The 13,445-nt window shown below is 53.2% G+C and overlaps 1 protein-coding gene across 5 annotated transcripts in view; it reads left to right on the forward strand.

Moving 5' to 3' along the window:
- Positions 1-13,445, forward strand: part of MED24 (mediator complex subunit 24) — a 42,751-nt gene that overhangs the window by 22,955 nt on the left and 6,351 nt on the right. For 2 of the 5 annotated variants that reach the window (XM_011929852.1, XM_011929853.1), the window contains exons 4-18: positions 993-1,066; positions 1,434-1,666; positions 3,331-3,442; positions 3,582-3,732; positions 4,026-4,139; positions 4,698-4,745; positions 6,177-6,259; positions 6,552-6,638; positions 8,329-8,440; positions 9,216-9,358; positions 10,221-10,258; positions 10,700-10,782; positions 11,122-11,300; positions 11,410-11,509; positions 11,815-11,990. In XM_011929852.1, coding sequence (XP_011785242.1) covers positions 993-1,066; positions 1,434-1,666; positions 3,331-3,442; positions 3,582-3,732; positions 4,026-4,139; positions 4,698-4,745; positions 6,177-6,259; positions 6,552-6,638; positions 8,329-8,440; positions 9,216-9,358; positions 10,221-10,258; positions 10,700-10,782; positions 11,122-11,300; positions 11,410-11,509; positions 11,815-11,990 — 1,733 coding nt within the window. Of the gene's footprint in view, positions 1-636; positions 676-992; positions 1,067-1,433; positions 1,667-1,810; positions 1,868-3,330; positions 3,443-3,581; positions 3,733-4,025; positions 4,140-4,697; positions 4,746-6,176; positions 6,260-6,551; positions 6,639-8,328; positions 8,441-9,215; positions 9,359-10,220; positions 10,259-10,699; positions 10,783-11,121; positions 11,301-11,409; positions 11,510-11,814; positions 11,991-13,445 lie in introns of all 5 variants that reach the window. The other 3 variants (XM_011929850.1, XM_011929851.1, XM_011929854.1) reach the window with 3 other exon arrangements.

A 13,445-nucleotide genomic window follows, 5' to 3' on the forward strand; every position in this document is an offset into this window, starting at 1 on the left:
CCTCCCTCCCTCCCTCCCTCTCTCTCTCTTTCTTTCTTTTCCTTTTTTTCCCTTGCTTTCTGCCTTCCCTTCCTTCCTTCCTTGTTTCTTTCTTTCCTTCTTTCTTTTCGTCTCACTCTGTCGTCCAGGCTGGAGTGCAGTGGCACGATCTCGGCTAACTGCAACCTCCAACTCCCTGATTCAAGCGATTCTCCTGCCTCAGCCTCCTGAGTAGCTGGGATTACAGGCATGCGCTTTACCACACCCAGCTAATTTTATATTTTTAGTAGAGACAGGGTTGCACCATGTTGGCCAGGATGGTCTCAAACTCCTGAGCTCGTGATCCGCCCACCTCGGCCTCCCAAAGTTCTGGGATTCCAGGCGCGAGCCACCGCACCTGACCTGAAACATGGAGCCTCTGAGTATCCCCAAAATCGTCTTCTTGATGGGCTTATGCTGATACGATTTGCAGTGAGTCTGACAGAGGCAGGAACAGGGTGGTGCACAGTGACACTGCCTCTCCTTCCCTGGGTTGAAGGGGGCCTCTGGAAGGGATTGAGGTTCAGGAGAGCTACAGCAACTTAAAGCCTCAGTTTTTGTTCTTCTCAACTGTAGGAGACTAGTTACCTAAAGATTATCTTTCTTCCTTCTCTCCAGATGGTGTCCTACTCTTCTGTCCTCACAGCCATCAGTAAGGTATGACCATAGGCACTCAGGAGCTAGATTGAGGATGACAGACAAGGCCCCACCTTGACGGCCCTGATCCTGTGACCCATGAGGCTGGATAGGCAGCACATGATGCCTCTGGCTGGCATTGCTGGCCTTCCATGGGAGGGGGATCCTGGCAAGTAGCGGCTGGTGCTTGGGAGCCAATGTCCGGTGTTGAGGATGCTGAGTCTGGAACCCAAGGTTGGAGGAGAGAGGAGCAGGAGTCCTGAACACACCACCTGCCTCCTGTGAGACCTGGGGGTGGACGGGGGCACTCCGTAGCATCTCCACTGTCCTTTCCACAGTTTGATGACTTTTCTCGGGACCTGTGTGTCCAGGCATTGCTAGACATCATGGACATGTTTTGTGACCGTCTGAGGTAAGGACAGGGGTAAGGGGGCTCACAGTGTTCTAGCCTTGTCTTAGTGCCGAGGTGCAGCACCTAGCACACAGACCGAGACCAACTCTGGGTTCCCATGTTTTTTCTCCCCACCTGCCCATCCACACTCACCCGTCCCCTCCTTTTCTTACTCCCTTAGGACAGAGTGCCTCCTCTCTGTCTGGAGTAGCTCATTTGAAATCTTGTCCAGTAGAAGCCAAAGGGGCTAAGCGTCTTCCCTAGGGCTTTGCTAGCTTTGCAGCCCTAGTCCCTAGTAGAGGAGTGCCAGGGACTCTGGGGAACATTGGTGTGGGTCGGATTTCAGCCATTAGAAGAACAGAGGCTAATTTTGCATCCTTCCCCGTAGCTGTCACGGCAAAGCCGAGGAGTGCATCGGACTGTGCCGAGCCCTTCTTAGCGCCCTCCACTGGCTGCTGCGCTGCACGGCAGCCTCTGCAGAGCGGCTCCGGGAGGGGCTGGAGGCCGGCACTCCAGCCGCTGGGGAGAAGCAGCTTGCCATGTGCCTTCAGCGCCTGGAGAAGACCCTCAGCAGCACCAAGAACCGGGCCCTGCTGCACATCGCCAAACTAGAGGAGGCCTGTATGTCCCTTGATTCCCCTGAGCCCCACCTGCCGCTGCTCCCGTAGCCGGTCCTTTAATTGAGAAGGGAGAGGCAGGATGCCATCCCACCTCTTTCCAGGAGGATCTGAAACCATCCCACTTCCTTTTTTTTCTCCCCATAAGCATTGCACACATCCCAGGGACTTGGGCAGGGTGGCACCCGAGCCAATCAACCAACAGGTATTTACTGAGCATTGTGGTACGCCCAGCACTGTGCTAGGTGCTGCGGGCGGGGGGTGGGGGGCTACCAAAGGAGCATGTGGCAGGGTCCCTGCCCTCATCAAGCATAGCTGCTAGTGGGGAGCAAGACTAATACATCACAGACGCGGAAAAAACTAGAGGACAAGACAAGCACGGTGTTCGTTACTGTGTTTGTCTCCATGTTACTCATCGTCTGGAAGCAAATGATTCTTGTATTTGAATGTTACCTAAAATGCCCCTTTTAACACAGTGCCTGTCTGCTGTTGGGCCTGTTGTACCATATGCCTCTTGACTCAAGTTCAGATGTTAAGTGTTGGTACTTTCCAGAGCCTGAGAACAGACAGATCACCTGGCGGGAGGGAAGATGCCGGTATTTCCAGCAACGGGGTCCTAAGGCCATAGTCTTGCTCCTTGAAATCCAAGTGGCTTGGGACCACCTACAGATCCCTTGTTCTCCAGGGACAAGAATGCTAGAATGGGCTACTCACGAGGCTTCAGGACCTGGTTGGAGAGCTTGTTTTAGGACTAGTATATTTATTTCTTCCCCAAGTGTGTTTTACTGCCTGTGAAAAGTCCAAAAACATAATCTTTATATAAAAATGGACTGTGTTGACAGCCTCTTCCTTACCTTGGGCCCTTGATAAATGTTTATTGGCTGAAAATCAGATGAATACTGAATTTTAATGGATCTCAGGTCTTGTCTTTTTTTTCCCCTTTTATGCTCCATGGAGGTTAATGGGCTAGTTGGTGCCATTGTTCATCATTTGACCCTCTGGAATTGTAACTAGGATAAGTAACTTACAATTCAGTGCTAACTGGTATGACTTAGACCATGAGTGTGGGCATTAAGGAAGGACAGAACAGTGAGTTAGACCAGTTGGGTGAGTTGCTAAAGGAACTGGGGCTTGAACAGAAGCTTAGAGCATGGTGGGAGTTTGAGAGAGGGTGTGTGAGAGGCCTTCAGCAGGGGAGGGCAGCAAGCACAATGCCTAGATGAGGGAGTGATTGAGAATGAGAAGGCCATTTAGGGACCCAGCTCCCCCAGAGGAGAGTGACAGCCTCTGCAAGACTGGACTTTGGGATCCGCCCACTCCTCGAGTGATTTGTGGCTACCCTCCCTGTTCCAGCCACTGGGCTCTGGCCTCCCTCTGCCTCTCTCTCCTGAGCCTGTGTGATGCCATACCTTCTGAAGTCAGCTGGCTGTGTCCCTTGGAAGTCAGGTCTTTGGGAGTGGTCTCTGGGGTTTCCAGCTCTAGGTGCCCACTCCCCTTCTGGAAACAGTGCATGCTGCCCTCAGGCCCCTCCTTCCCTGTCGTTCTCAGGGAAAGCCTTCCTGTGTGGTTTCATGTGCCAGAGGGGGTGCCAAAATCGAGGAGTTCGGGGCAAGGCTCTCCCTCTCCCCTGTTTCCCATCACGTTTCTGCACTTCTTTCCCTCTGCCAGCTTCCTGGACTGCCATCGAGCATTCTCTCTTGAAACTTGGAGAGATCCTGGCCAATCTCAGCAACCCCCAGCTCCGGAGCCAGGCCGAGCAGTGCGGCACCCTCATTAGGAGGTACCAGCTCCCTGGGGGATGGTGGTGGAGGGAAAGGGAGGACATGCCCTGGGGTGGGAAGATGTGGCACCTGGTGCCATCCTCTCCACCTTCACCTTTGGCCCCCCAAACACTATCCCCTGTGTTTGTGACCCCTCAGCATCCCCATGATGCTGTCTGTACATGCGGAGCAGATGAACAAGACTGGCTTCCCCACCGTCCATGCCGTGATCCTGCTCGAGGGCACCATGAACCTGACAGGCGAGACACAGTCCCTGGTGGAGCAGCTGACGATGGTGAAGCGCATGCAGGTGGGAGGGGCCAAGTGGCTCTCCCCTCCCCAAGGCGGGCCAGCCTGCTGGGGGCAGGAGGGAGGATTACTGTAGTCCTCCCTGGGAGAAGTGGGGTTTCTCCTGCTCCATGATGGAAAGTGGGTGCTAGTCGTGCACACTTCTGTCATTGGACCTTACGCCCCTGGTTCTCAGCACACAGCTGGGCAGTGACTCTGCCATGCAGTCTCTGAGCCAGCCAAATCCTCAGAGTCTACAGAAGGATGACGGGGTATGAGCACCCTCTTAGGCCTCATCCTTGGCTCTTCCCACAGCATATCCCCACCCCACTTTTTGTCCTGGAGATCTGGAAAGCTTGCTTCGTGGGGCTCATTGAGTCTCCCGAGGGTACGGAGGAGCTCAAGTGGACAGCTTTCACTTTCCTCAAGGTACTGGGGACGTGGGAGGGGCAGAGCCAGTCTAGGAATGGTTCTCAGGAAGAGCAGCGGCACCCTGGACCTTTGCCCTGTGTTCCTCCCTGTGGGCGCTGGGCCCAGCCTGCCAGGTATCCCAGCGCAAGTTCCCATTGATCATTTTCTCTGACAGTGCCAGGGCTATATTTAGCCCATTTGGCAAACTCCGTTTTTTCTTACCACAGAGGTGCAGTTTAGCTTGGTCATCAGACAGATTGGCGTAGGGCAGTGAAGGGAGCCAGGGAATGGGGCCCCAGTCCTCCTTGAAGCTGGGGATCCACTTTTGCTTATGGCATTTTTTTCTGTTGAGCTAGCAGAGGTGCAGGGTCCCTGTGTTCTGTGCCTAGGCCTGGGGGCATCAGGGGCTTGGGCACCTATTGGCTTTCTCATTCAGCACTAAGTGTGCTCTCACTCGCAGGGTAGGAGTGTTCCTGTCTCTTTTCCTGGAGCAGGGGGTCGGGGGGATGCCTTCAGGGGTAGATGAAAGAGAAAAGAAATGGATCTTCCTGTTTTTCCCCCTGCCTCACCCCCTAGATTCCACAGGTTTTGGTGAAGTTGAAGAAGTACTCTCATGGGGACAAGGTGAGTTGAGTTGAGGATTAAGATGGAGGCATGGGAGCAGAAACAAGGGCAAAGGGGAGGGTCCTTCAGGCCCCAGCTGGGCAGTGTTCTCATGCCTGGAAGAGAGTCGAATGCATGTATACACCTCAGTGTGTGCGTGCTTTGCCATGTGCGTGCTTCAGCATGTGCATGCTTCGCTGTGTGTGTGCTTCAGCATGTGTGTGCTTCAGTGTGTGTGCTTTGCTGTGTCTGTGCTTCAGCGTGTGCGTGATTCACCACATGTGCTTCAGTGTGTGTGTGCTTCAGTGTGTATGCTTCAGCGTGTGCGCCTCAGTGTGTGTGTGCTTCAGCATGTGCGTGCTTTGCCATGTGTGTGCCTCAGTGTGTGTGCTTCAGCATGTGTGTCCTTCAGTGTGTGTGTGCTTTAGCATGTGCGTTCTTCACCGTGCTTCACCATGTGTGTGCTTCAGTGTGTGTGTGCTTCACCGTGTGCGTGCTTTAGCGTGTGCGTGCTTCGCTGTGTGTGTGCTTCAGCGTGTGTGTGCTTCAGTGTGTGCTTCAGTGTGTGTCTGCTTCAGTGTGTGCTTCAGCGTGTGCATGCTTCGCCGTGTGCGTGCTTCAGCGTGTGCGTGCTTCAGTGTGTATGTGCTTCAGCATGTGCGTGCTTTGCTGTGTGTGCGCTTCAGCGTGTGCGTGCTTTGCCGTGTGTGTGCTTTAGCATGTGCATGCTTCGCTGTGTGCGTGCTTCAGTGTGTATGTGCTTCAGCATGTGCGTGCTTTGCCGTGTGTGCGCTTCAGTGTGTGCGTGCTTTGCCGTGTGTGCTTCAGTGTGTGTGCTACATCGTGTGTGCGCTTCAGCGTATGTGCTTCAGCATGTGTGTGCTTCAGCGTGTGCGTGTGCTTCAGCATGTGTGTGCTTCAGTGTGTGCGTGTGCTTCAGCGTGTGTGCTTCAGTGTGTGTGCGCTTCAGCGTGTGTGCCTCAGTGTGTGTGCGCTTCAGTGTGTGTGCGCTTCAGTGTGTGTGCTTCAGCGTGTGTGCTTCAGTGTGTGTGCGCTTCAGTGTGTGTGCTTCAGCGTGTGTGTATACTTCAGCATGTGTGTGTGCTTCAGCATATGTGTGTGCTTCAGTGTGTGCGTGCTTCGCCATGTGTGTGCTTCAGCGTGTGTGCTTCAGTGTATGTGTGCTTCAGTGTATGCGTGCTTTGCCGTCTGTGCTTCAGCATGTGTGTGCTTTGCCATGTGTGTGCTTCAGCATGTGTGTGCTTCAGTGTGTGCATGTGCTTCAGCCAGTGTGTGTGCTTCAGCATGTGTGTGCACCCACAGCATACACCCAGGCTCCAGGCAGAAGGCAGCCAGGCAGCTCAGGCTGATGCCTCCAGCAGACAAGGTTGCCTGAGATGATCAGGGCCTGGTGGCCCTGGAAACCAGGTGGACACTTCTGCCTCTTTCTAGGACTTCACTGAGGATGTCAACTGTGCTTTTGAGTTCCTGCTGAAACTCACACCCTTGTTGGACAAAGCTGACCAGCGCTGCAAGTAGGAGCTCCCCTGGTCACCCCCACCCTACTGGAAGGGGTTCTGGGCTCTTCCCCTGATCTCTGTGCCAGAGAAGCCTCAGGGGACTCTGTCTCCTTGTTCATTCCCCTTGGCAGGGGCAGGAAGCAGAAGCTCATAGTTGCCAAGTCCCCAGAGCCCCTCTACTGTCCCTCAGGCACTCCAGATTTTCCTCATCCTGAAAGAGGGAGGATGCTGCTCAGGGCCCTGCCACTCCCACCCCTCACCCTCCCAGCCAGGTGCCCAGTTCCCTCCACATCTTTCTCTCTCACAGCTGTGACTGTACAAACTTCCTGCTCCAAGAATGTGGCAAGCAGGGGCTTCTGTCTGAGGCCAGTGTCAACAACCTTATGGCTAAGCGGTAAGTGTGAGCGCGCCTGGGCTACCCCAAGAGCCCCTTGACCTCTCTCTCATTACGGTGGGGCTGCTGGGTGCCTTTCAACCTCCTGTCTAAAGTTTGAGCTGCAAGTGACTGGGGCTTTGCCTAGGGGTACTGGCCGGGCGCGGTGACTCACGCCTGTCATCCCGGCACTTTGGGAGGCTGAGGCGGGTGGATCACCTGAGGTCGGGAGTTCAAGACCAGCCTGACCAACATGGAGAAACCTCGTCTCTGCTAAAAATAAAAAATTAGCTGTGGGTACATGCCTGTAATCCCAGCTGCTTGGGAGGCTGAGGCAGGAGAATCGCTTGAACCCAGGAGACGGAGGTTGTGGTGAGGCAAGATCACGCCATTGCACTCCAGTCTGGGCAACAAGAGTGAAACTCTGTCTCAAAAAAAAAAAAAAAAAAGAAAAGAAAAAAAGCACGGGTACCTTCAGACCAGAGTTTTACATTCTTAGTCATTGCTCTTTAACTCATGCCCATCTTTGTGATAAAAGTAAAAATCCTAGGCCGGAGGCAGATGGATTACTTGGAGGCCAGGAGTTCAAGACCAGCCTGCCCAACATGGCAAAACCCCATGTCTACTAAAAATACAAAAATCAGCCAGGCATGGTGGTGCGTGCCTGTAATCTCAGCTACTCTGGAGGCTGAAGCATGAGAGTTGCTTGAACCCAGGAGGCAGAGGTTGCGATGAGGCGAAATCATGCCACTGCACCCCAGTTTGGGTGATAGAGTGAGATCTTGTCTCAAAAAAAAAAAAAAGTAAAAATCCTGAATCTTCCTTTAATCTTAAATGTGCTTTCAGAACATTTAAGACTAACGATAGGCTGGGTGCAATGCTTCACACCTGTAATCCCAGCACTTTGGGAGGCTGAGGCGGGCAGATCATGAGGTCAGGAGTTCGAGACCAGCCTGGTCAACATAGTGAAACCCCATCTCTACTAAAAATACAAAAATTAGCCGGGCGTGGTGGTATGCACCTGTAATTCCAGCTACTCAGGAGGCTGAGGCAGTAGAATAGCTTGAACCCAGAAGGCGGAGGTTGTAGTGAGCTGAGATTGCACCACTGCATTCCAGCCTGGGTGACAGAGCGAAACTCTGTCTCAAAAAACAAAAGACTAATGATAAATTGCCAGGCACAGTGGCTCACCTGTCATCCCAGGACTTTGGGAGGCCAAGGTGGGTGGATCACCTGAGGTCAGGAGTTTGAGACCAGACTGGCCAACATGGTGAACCCTGTCTCTACTAAAAATATAAAAAAGTAGCCGGGCGTGGTGGTGAGTGCCCAGCTACTTGGGAGGCAGAGGCTGCAGTGAGCCGAGATTGCACCACTGTACTCCAGCCTGGGCGACAGAGTGAGACCTGTGTCAAAAAAAAAAAAAAAGAAGACTAAGGATAAATCAGTGATTGCGACATTGACTATGCTTCCATCCATAAACTTCAGCTGAGATCACACCACTGCACTTCAGCACCACTGCACTTCAGCCGGGGCGACAGAGCGAGACTCCGTCTCAAAAAAAAAAAAAAAAAAAGAACTTCACCCCAACCTGGAGATTCTTACATGCTTCCCACCTCCTCTGCTCATTTCCTTCTGGGCTTGAACGAGGGAATGTGTCAAGAATTTCTCTTCATTCCTCTTCCCTTCCTTGGCCAACTGGTGATGTCCACAGCAAAGCAGACCGAGAGCACGCACCCCAGCAGAAATCGGGAGAGAATGCCAACATCCAGCCCAACATCCAGCTGATCCTTCGGGCAGAGCCCACTGTCACAAACATCCTCAAGGTGAGTGTGCCCTTCCCTGGCCACCACGGTCTTCTCTTTCTTCTTCCCAGTGCTCCTTCTGCTTGCAGATAAACAGGCCACAGACCGCTGTCTCCTTTAGCTTTTATACATAGTTGCTGTGGAGGTAGTGAAAGGGGAGGCAAGGGCAGCTGCCACCGAATGCTAACCCGTGGGACCTTCATTTGTACATCAGGCACTGCAGTAGGCACTTTCACTTAGGCCGTCTCACGTGGAAATAACAGAGACGTGGGTGCGGTGGCTCACGCCTGTAATCCCAGCATTTTGGGAGGCTGAGGTGGGAAGATCACTTGAGGTCAGAAGTTTGAGACCAGCTTGGCCAACGTGGTGAAACCACATCTCTACTAAAAACACAAAATTCACTGGATGTGGTGGTGCATGCCTGTAATCCCTGTTACTTGGGAGGCTGAGGCAGGAAAATCGCTGAACCCGGGAGGCAGAGGTTGCAGTGAGCCGAGATTGCGCCACTGCACTCCAGCCTGGGCAATAGAGCAAGACTCTGTCTCAAAAAAAAGAAACAACAGAGAAGCTCCCAGCTGTGCCCTTGCCCACTCCAACCTTACCACCTGTATGCCAGTGTAGATGAGAGGGATGGATCGGAGAGCAAGGGTGGGTTTTAGGAATTATTTTCCAGATCGAAGTCAGACAGATGTAGATTACATTCCAGGTTGTGAAAAAGAGAAAATGTGGCTAGGCTGTACCTTGGGTGGGGGGTCTTCAGTGTTCTTCAGGACTTGATTTCCTGTCCTGTCCCCAGACGATGGATGCAGACCACTCTAAGTCCCCGGAGGGACTGCTGGGAGTCCTGGGCCACATGCTGTCCGGGAAGAGTCTGGACTTGCTGCTGGCTGCCGCTGCTGCCACTGGAAAGCTGAAATCCTTCGCCCGGAAATTCATCAAGTGAGGAAGGCCAAGCCCCTGACCCCAGGGCGTGCAGGGAGGCCGCGTGTTGGGAGGAGGTAGCAGGGTAGGAGTCAGGTACGGGTCTGGGTCTCATCCAGAGACCCACGGGCCTAGGCAGAGCATCCTGGCTGGAGATCTTGGAGGAAGGGCCTGTTCTTGCAACCTACGTGTTCCTTTCTCTTCAGCTGAGGATGGAGTGGACATGTTTGGTAAAGGGATGAGGGTAAGGGTTGAGGTGTTGAACACTGGGCATGCTGGGCATGCAGGAATTCTGAGTATGCCCAGTTATTGATAAGGGGTTCTCAAATTCTGTTGCCTTTGCTTGTCCTGGAATTTGACATATATAGAACATGGTTCCATTCAGTGAGCCATTCTCTAGGCCCTGAAATCTTCTAGCAATAAAAATCCTTCTGGCCGGGTGCGGTGGCTCACGCCTGTAATCCTAGCACTAAGGGAGGCCAAGGTGGGAGGATCACCTGAGGTCAGGAGTTGAAGACCAGCCTGGCCAACTTGGTGAAACCCTGTCTCTACTAAAAATATAAAAAATTAGCCAGGTGTGGTGGCGGGCATCTGTAATCCCAGCTACTTGGGAGAGTGAGGCAGAAGAATTGCTTGAACAGAGGCAGAGGTTGCAGTGAGCTGAGATTGTGCCACTGTACTCCAGCCTGGGTAACAGAGCGAGACTCTATCTCAAAAAAAAAAAAGAAATCCTTGTTTTTCCTTTACCAATGTGTCTCATTTTAAGTTTAACCAGTAACTCAGACTCTCGCGACCGCTCTCTGAGCATGTGTAGTCCCCAGCGCCCAGCTACTGCTCAGCTCATGCCCTGGTTAATGCAACCTGTCTCCATTCCTTTCAGTTTGAATGAATTCACAACCTATGGCAGCGAAGAAAGCAGTAAGTCAGCCCTGCGCATCTGCAGGCCCAGTGGGCCCTGAGGAGGGGTGTGGCGGAGAGTGTGGGAGGGAGGAGGGCTCCAGGGCTCAACAGGGGGAGGCTGTGCTCCCTCCTCAGAGCCACGACCAATGGAAGCTTCCACAGAGCTTCAAAGTGGGTAATGCTGGAAAAGTATTCTTCCTAGACCATCCCTGTGTCTCCTTCCGCCCTCACCCCTTTATGACTTGGTTGGGTATGCCAGGAGAGGGTGCTGGGGGTCTTTGGTTTCAAGGAAGGGATGATGTTCCAGTTGAGACTCAAGAAAAGGATTCTGAGCCTCAGAGCTTTGAAGGAGCCACGTGGTCTCTGACCTTCCTAGAGGCAAATCCCGATCCCTGTCGACCCAGACACGGACTCCCCCCTGCCCTCGTCTTGGAGCTCAGCCTTCCTGTCCTTCCACAGCCAAACCGGCCTCCGTCCGGGCCCTGCTGTTTGACATCTCCTTCCTCATGCTGTGCCATGTGGCCCAGACCTATGGTTCAGAGGTGAGAGAGAGGGGAGCAACCGGGACGGGGGCTCAGGGGAAGAAGGTAACCCGGAACTCTCCCCACCTCACCGCCTGCGCCCCCACAGCCTCTCAGCCAGTTAGTTCTGTGGGCCTCAGAAACCAGGTGCCCACCCGGACGGCCCCTTCAGCCCCATGTTCACACTGACCACTAGGTGGCAGCATTGCCCCCCCATCTGGCTCCCTTAGACCAGTTCGTCCCCAGTCTTGGGGCTGGGCTGGAGCAGCAGCCTGGCGGGAAACGGTGCAGCCCCAGATCCAGCGCTGGCAGGCGCCGCGCCCTCCCCACTCGGCTGGTGCCCCCCTTCCCCTTTCCCAGGTGATTCTGTCCGAGTCGCGCACAGGAGCTGAGGTGCCCTTCTTCGAGACCTGGATGCAGACCTGCATGCCTGAGGAGGGCAAGATCCTGAACCCGGACCACCCCTGCTTCCGCCCCGACTCCACCAAAGTGGAGTCCCTGGTGGCCCTGCTCAACAACTCCTCGGAGATGAAGCTGGTGTCAGTGGCCCGGGCACCCACTCCAAGGGTGGCGGTGGGGGCAGGGTCAAGACCCTCTCCCCAAGCCCATCCCCTGCTCCTCTGTGCTGACTTCTCTGCACTCCCACAGGCAGATGAAGTGGCACGAGGCCTGTCTCAGCATCTCAGCCGCCATCTTGGAAATCCTCAATGCCTGGGAGAATGGGGTCCTGGCCTTCGAGTCCATCCAGGTAGCCCCGCCTTCCCAGCAGCCTTCGCTCCCCTGAGACACAGAGCCAGCCAGTGATGACTTGTTATATTTCGTAAGGGCAAGAAGACCTTTAATCCAGGAGCTCATGTTTTGATAGCGATCTTTTGTGTAATTGTAGTCTCAGCCACTCCCTCTGGCCCAGGTAGCTCTGGGAAAATCAAACTTGTGTGGAGTGTGGCCCGGGACTCCACCCGCTGCACTTAGCTGCCCACAGAGGCTGAGAAGGTGATGGTGGTTCAGGAAAGGGAGATAGATGGTAGCCCATCACCTTTCCCTCTCCCCTAGAAAATCACTGATAACATCAAAGGGAAGGTATGCAGTCTGGCGGTGTGTGCTGTGGCTTGGCTTGTGGCCCACGTCCGGATGCTGGGGCTGGATGAGCGTGAGAAGTCGCTGCAGATGATCCGCCAGCTGGCAGGGCCGCTGTTTAGTGAGAACACCCTGCAGTTCTACAATGAGAGGTCAGTAACTCACCTTCCCTTCTCAGACCGTACAAGTGTGTTGTGAGAAGTCAGCACATCCAATAACAAGCACCCTTCTCTTTTCTGACCTTCGCAAACATGCTGCTTGATCATTCGCTCACTCACTTTCCTATTCATGCATTCACTTACCTGACTCGGCAAACATGTACTGTGTCTCTGTGGCAGAAGCGTTTTATATGCCAGCACCTGCTGTGTGTCAGAAATGCAGACCCAAACAGGGTCTGCCCGCAGAGACTCAAGTTCTAGACAACTAGCTCCCAAAAGAAGAAAGCTGCATGACTGTCTAGGAGCTAGGAAACTGTAGATTTTACAGGCCATCCCCCACCCTCAGTTATCTCTTAGGACAGTTTCCTGCCCTGGCTCTTCAAGGGCTTGAAGGACTTCCGTGGTGACCAGCTACATTGAGTTCATTCACCCAACCAATAAGTTGTTTGCTTTTTTTATTGTAAAACACACATAGATTTGCCATCTTAGCCATGTTGTTTAAGTGTGCTGTTCAGTAGTGTTAAGTATATTCACACTGTTGTGTAACAGGTCTTCAGAACTTTCTTCTTACATCTCTGAAACTCTGTACCCACTGAACAACAACTTCCCATTTTCCCCTCCCTCCAGCTCTCGGTAACTACCATTTTGCTTTCTGTGTCTAGGAATTTGACTACTTGATACTTTTTTTTTTTTTTTGAGACAGGTCTTATTCTTGCCCAGCCCAGAGTGAGTCTCACTGCAACCTCAAACTCCTGGGCTCAAGTGATCCTCTCGCTTCAGCCTCCCAAGTAGCTGGGATTGCAGGCCCACAGCCAGCTAATTTTTTTTTTTTTTTTTTTTTGGGACGGAGTCTCGCTCTGTCACCCAGGCTGGAGTGCAGTGGCCGGATCTCAGTTCACTGCAAGCTCCGCCTCCCAGGTTTGCGCCATTCTCCTGCCTCAGTCTCCCGAGTAGCTGGGACTACAGGCGCCTGCCACCTCGCCCGGCTAGCTTTTTGCATTTTTTAGTAGAGACGGGGTTTCACTGTGTTAGCCAGGATGGTCTCGATCTCCTGACCTCGTGATCCGCCCGTCTCGGCCTCCCAAAGTACTGGGATTACAGGCTTGAGCCACCGCGCCGGCCTAATTTTTCTATTTTTTGTAGAGACAGGGTCTCATTATATTGCCAGGTCTTGAACTCTGGGCCTCAAGTGATCGTCTCACTGTGGACTCCCAAAGTGCTGGGATTACAGGCGTGACCCACCACGCCCTGCTGAATTTGACTACTTTTTAGATGCCTCATTTAACTGGAATCATACAGTCCTTGCCTTTTCGTGATTGACTGACTTCACTCAGCGTGATGTCCTCAAAGCTCATCCATGTAGTAGCATGTGACAGGATGTCCTTCCTTTCTTTTTTTTTTTTTTTTTTTGGAGACGGAGTCTAGCTCTGTCGCCCAGGCTGGAGTGCA

This window comes from Colobus angolensis, unplaced genomic scaffold, assembly GCF_000951035.1.
Source record: "Colobus angolensis palliatus isolate OR3802 unplaced genomic scaffold, Cang.pa_1.0 Scaffold83, whole genome shotgun sequence".
NCBI classification, from domain to species: domain Eukaryota; kingdom Metazoa; phylum Chordata; class Mammalia; order Primates; family Cercopithecidae; genus Colobus; species Colobus angolensis.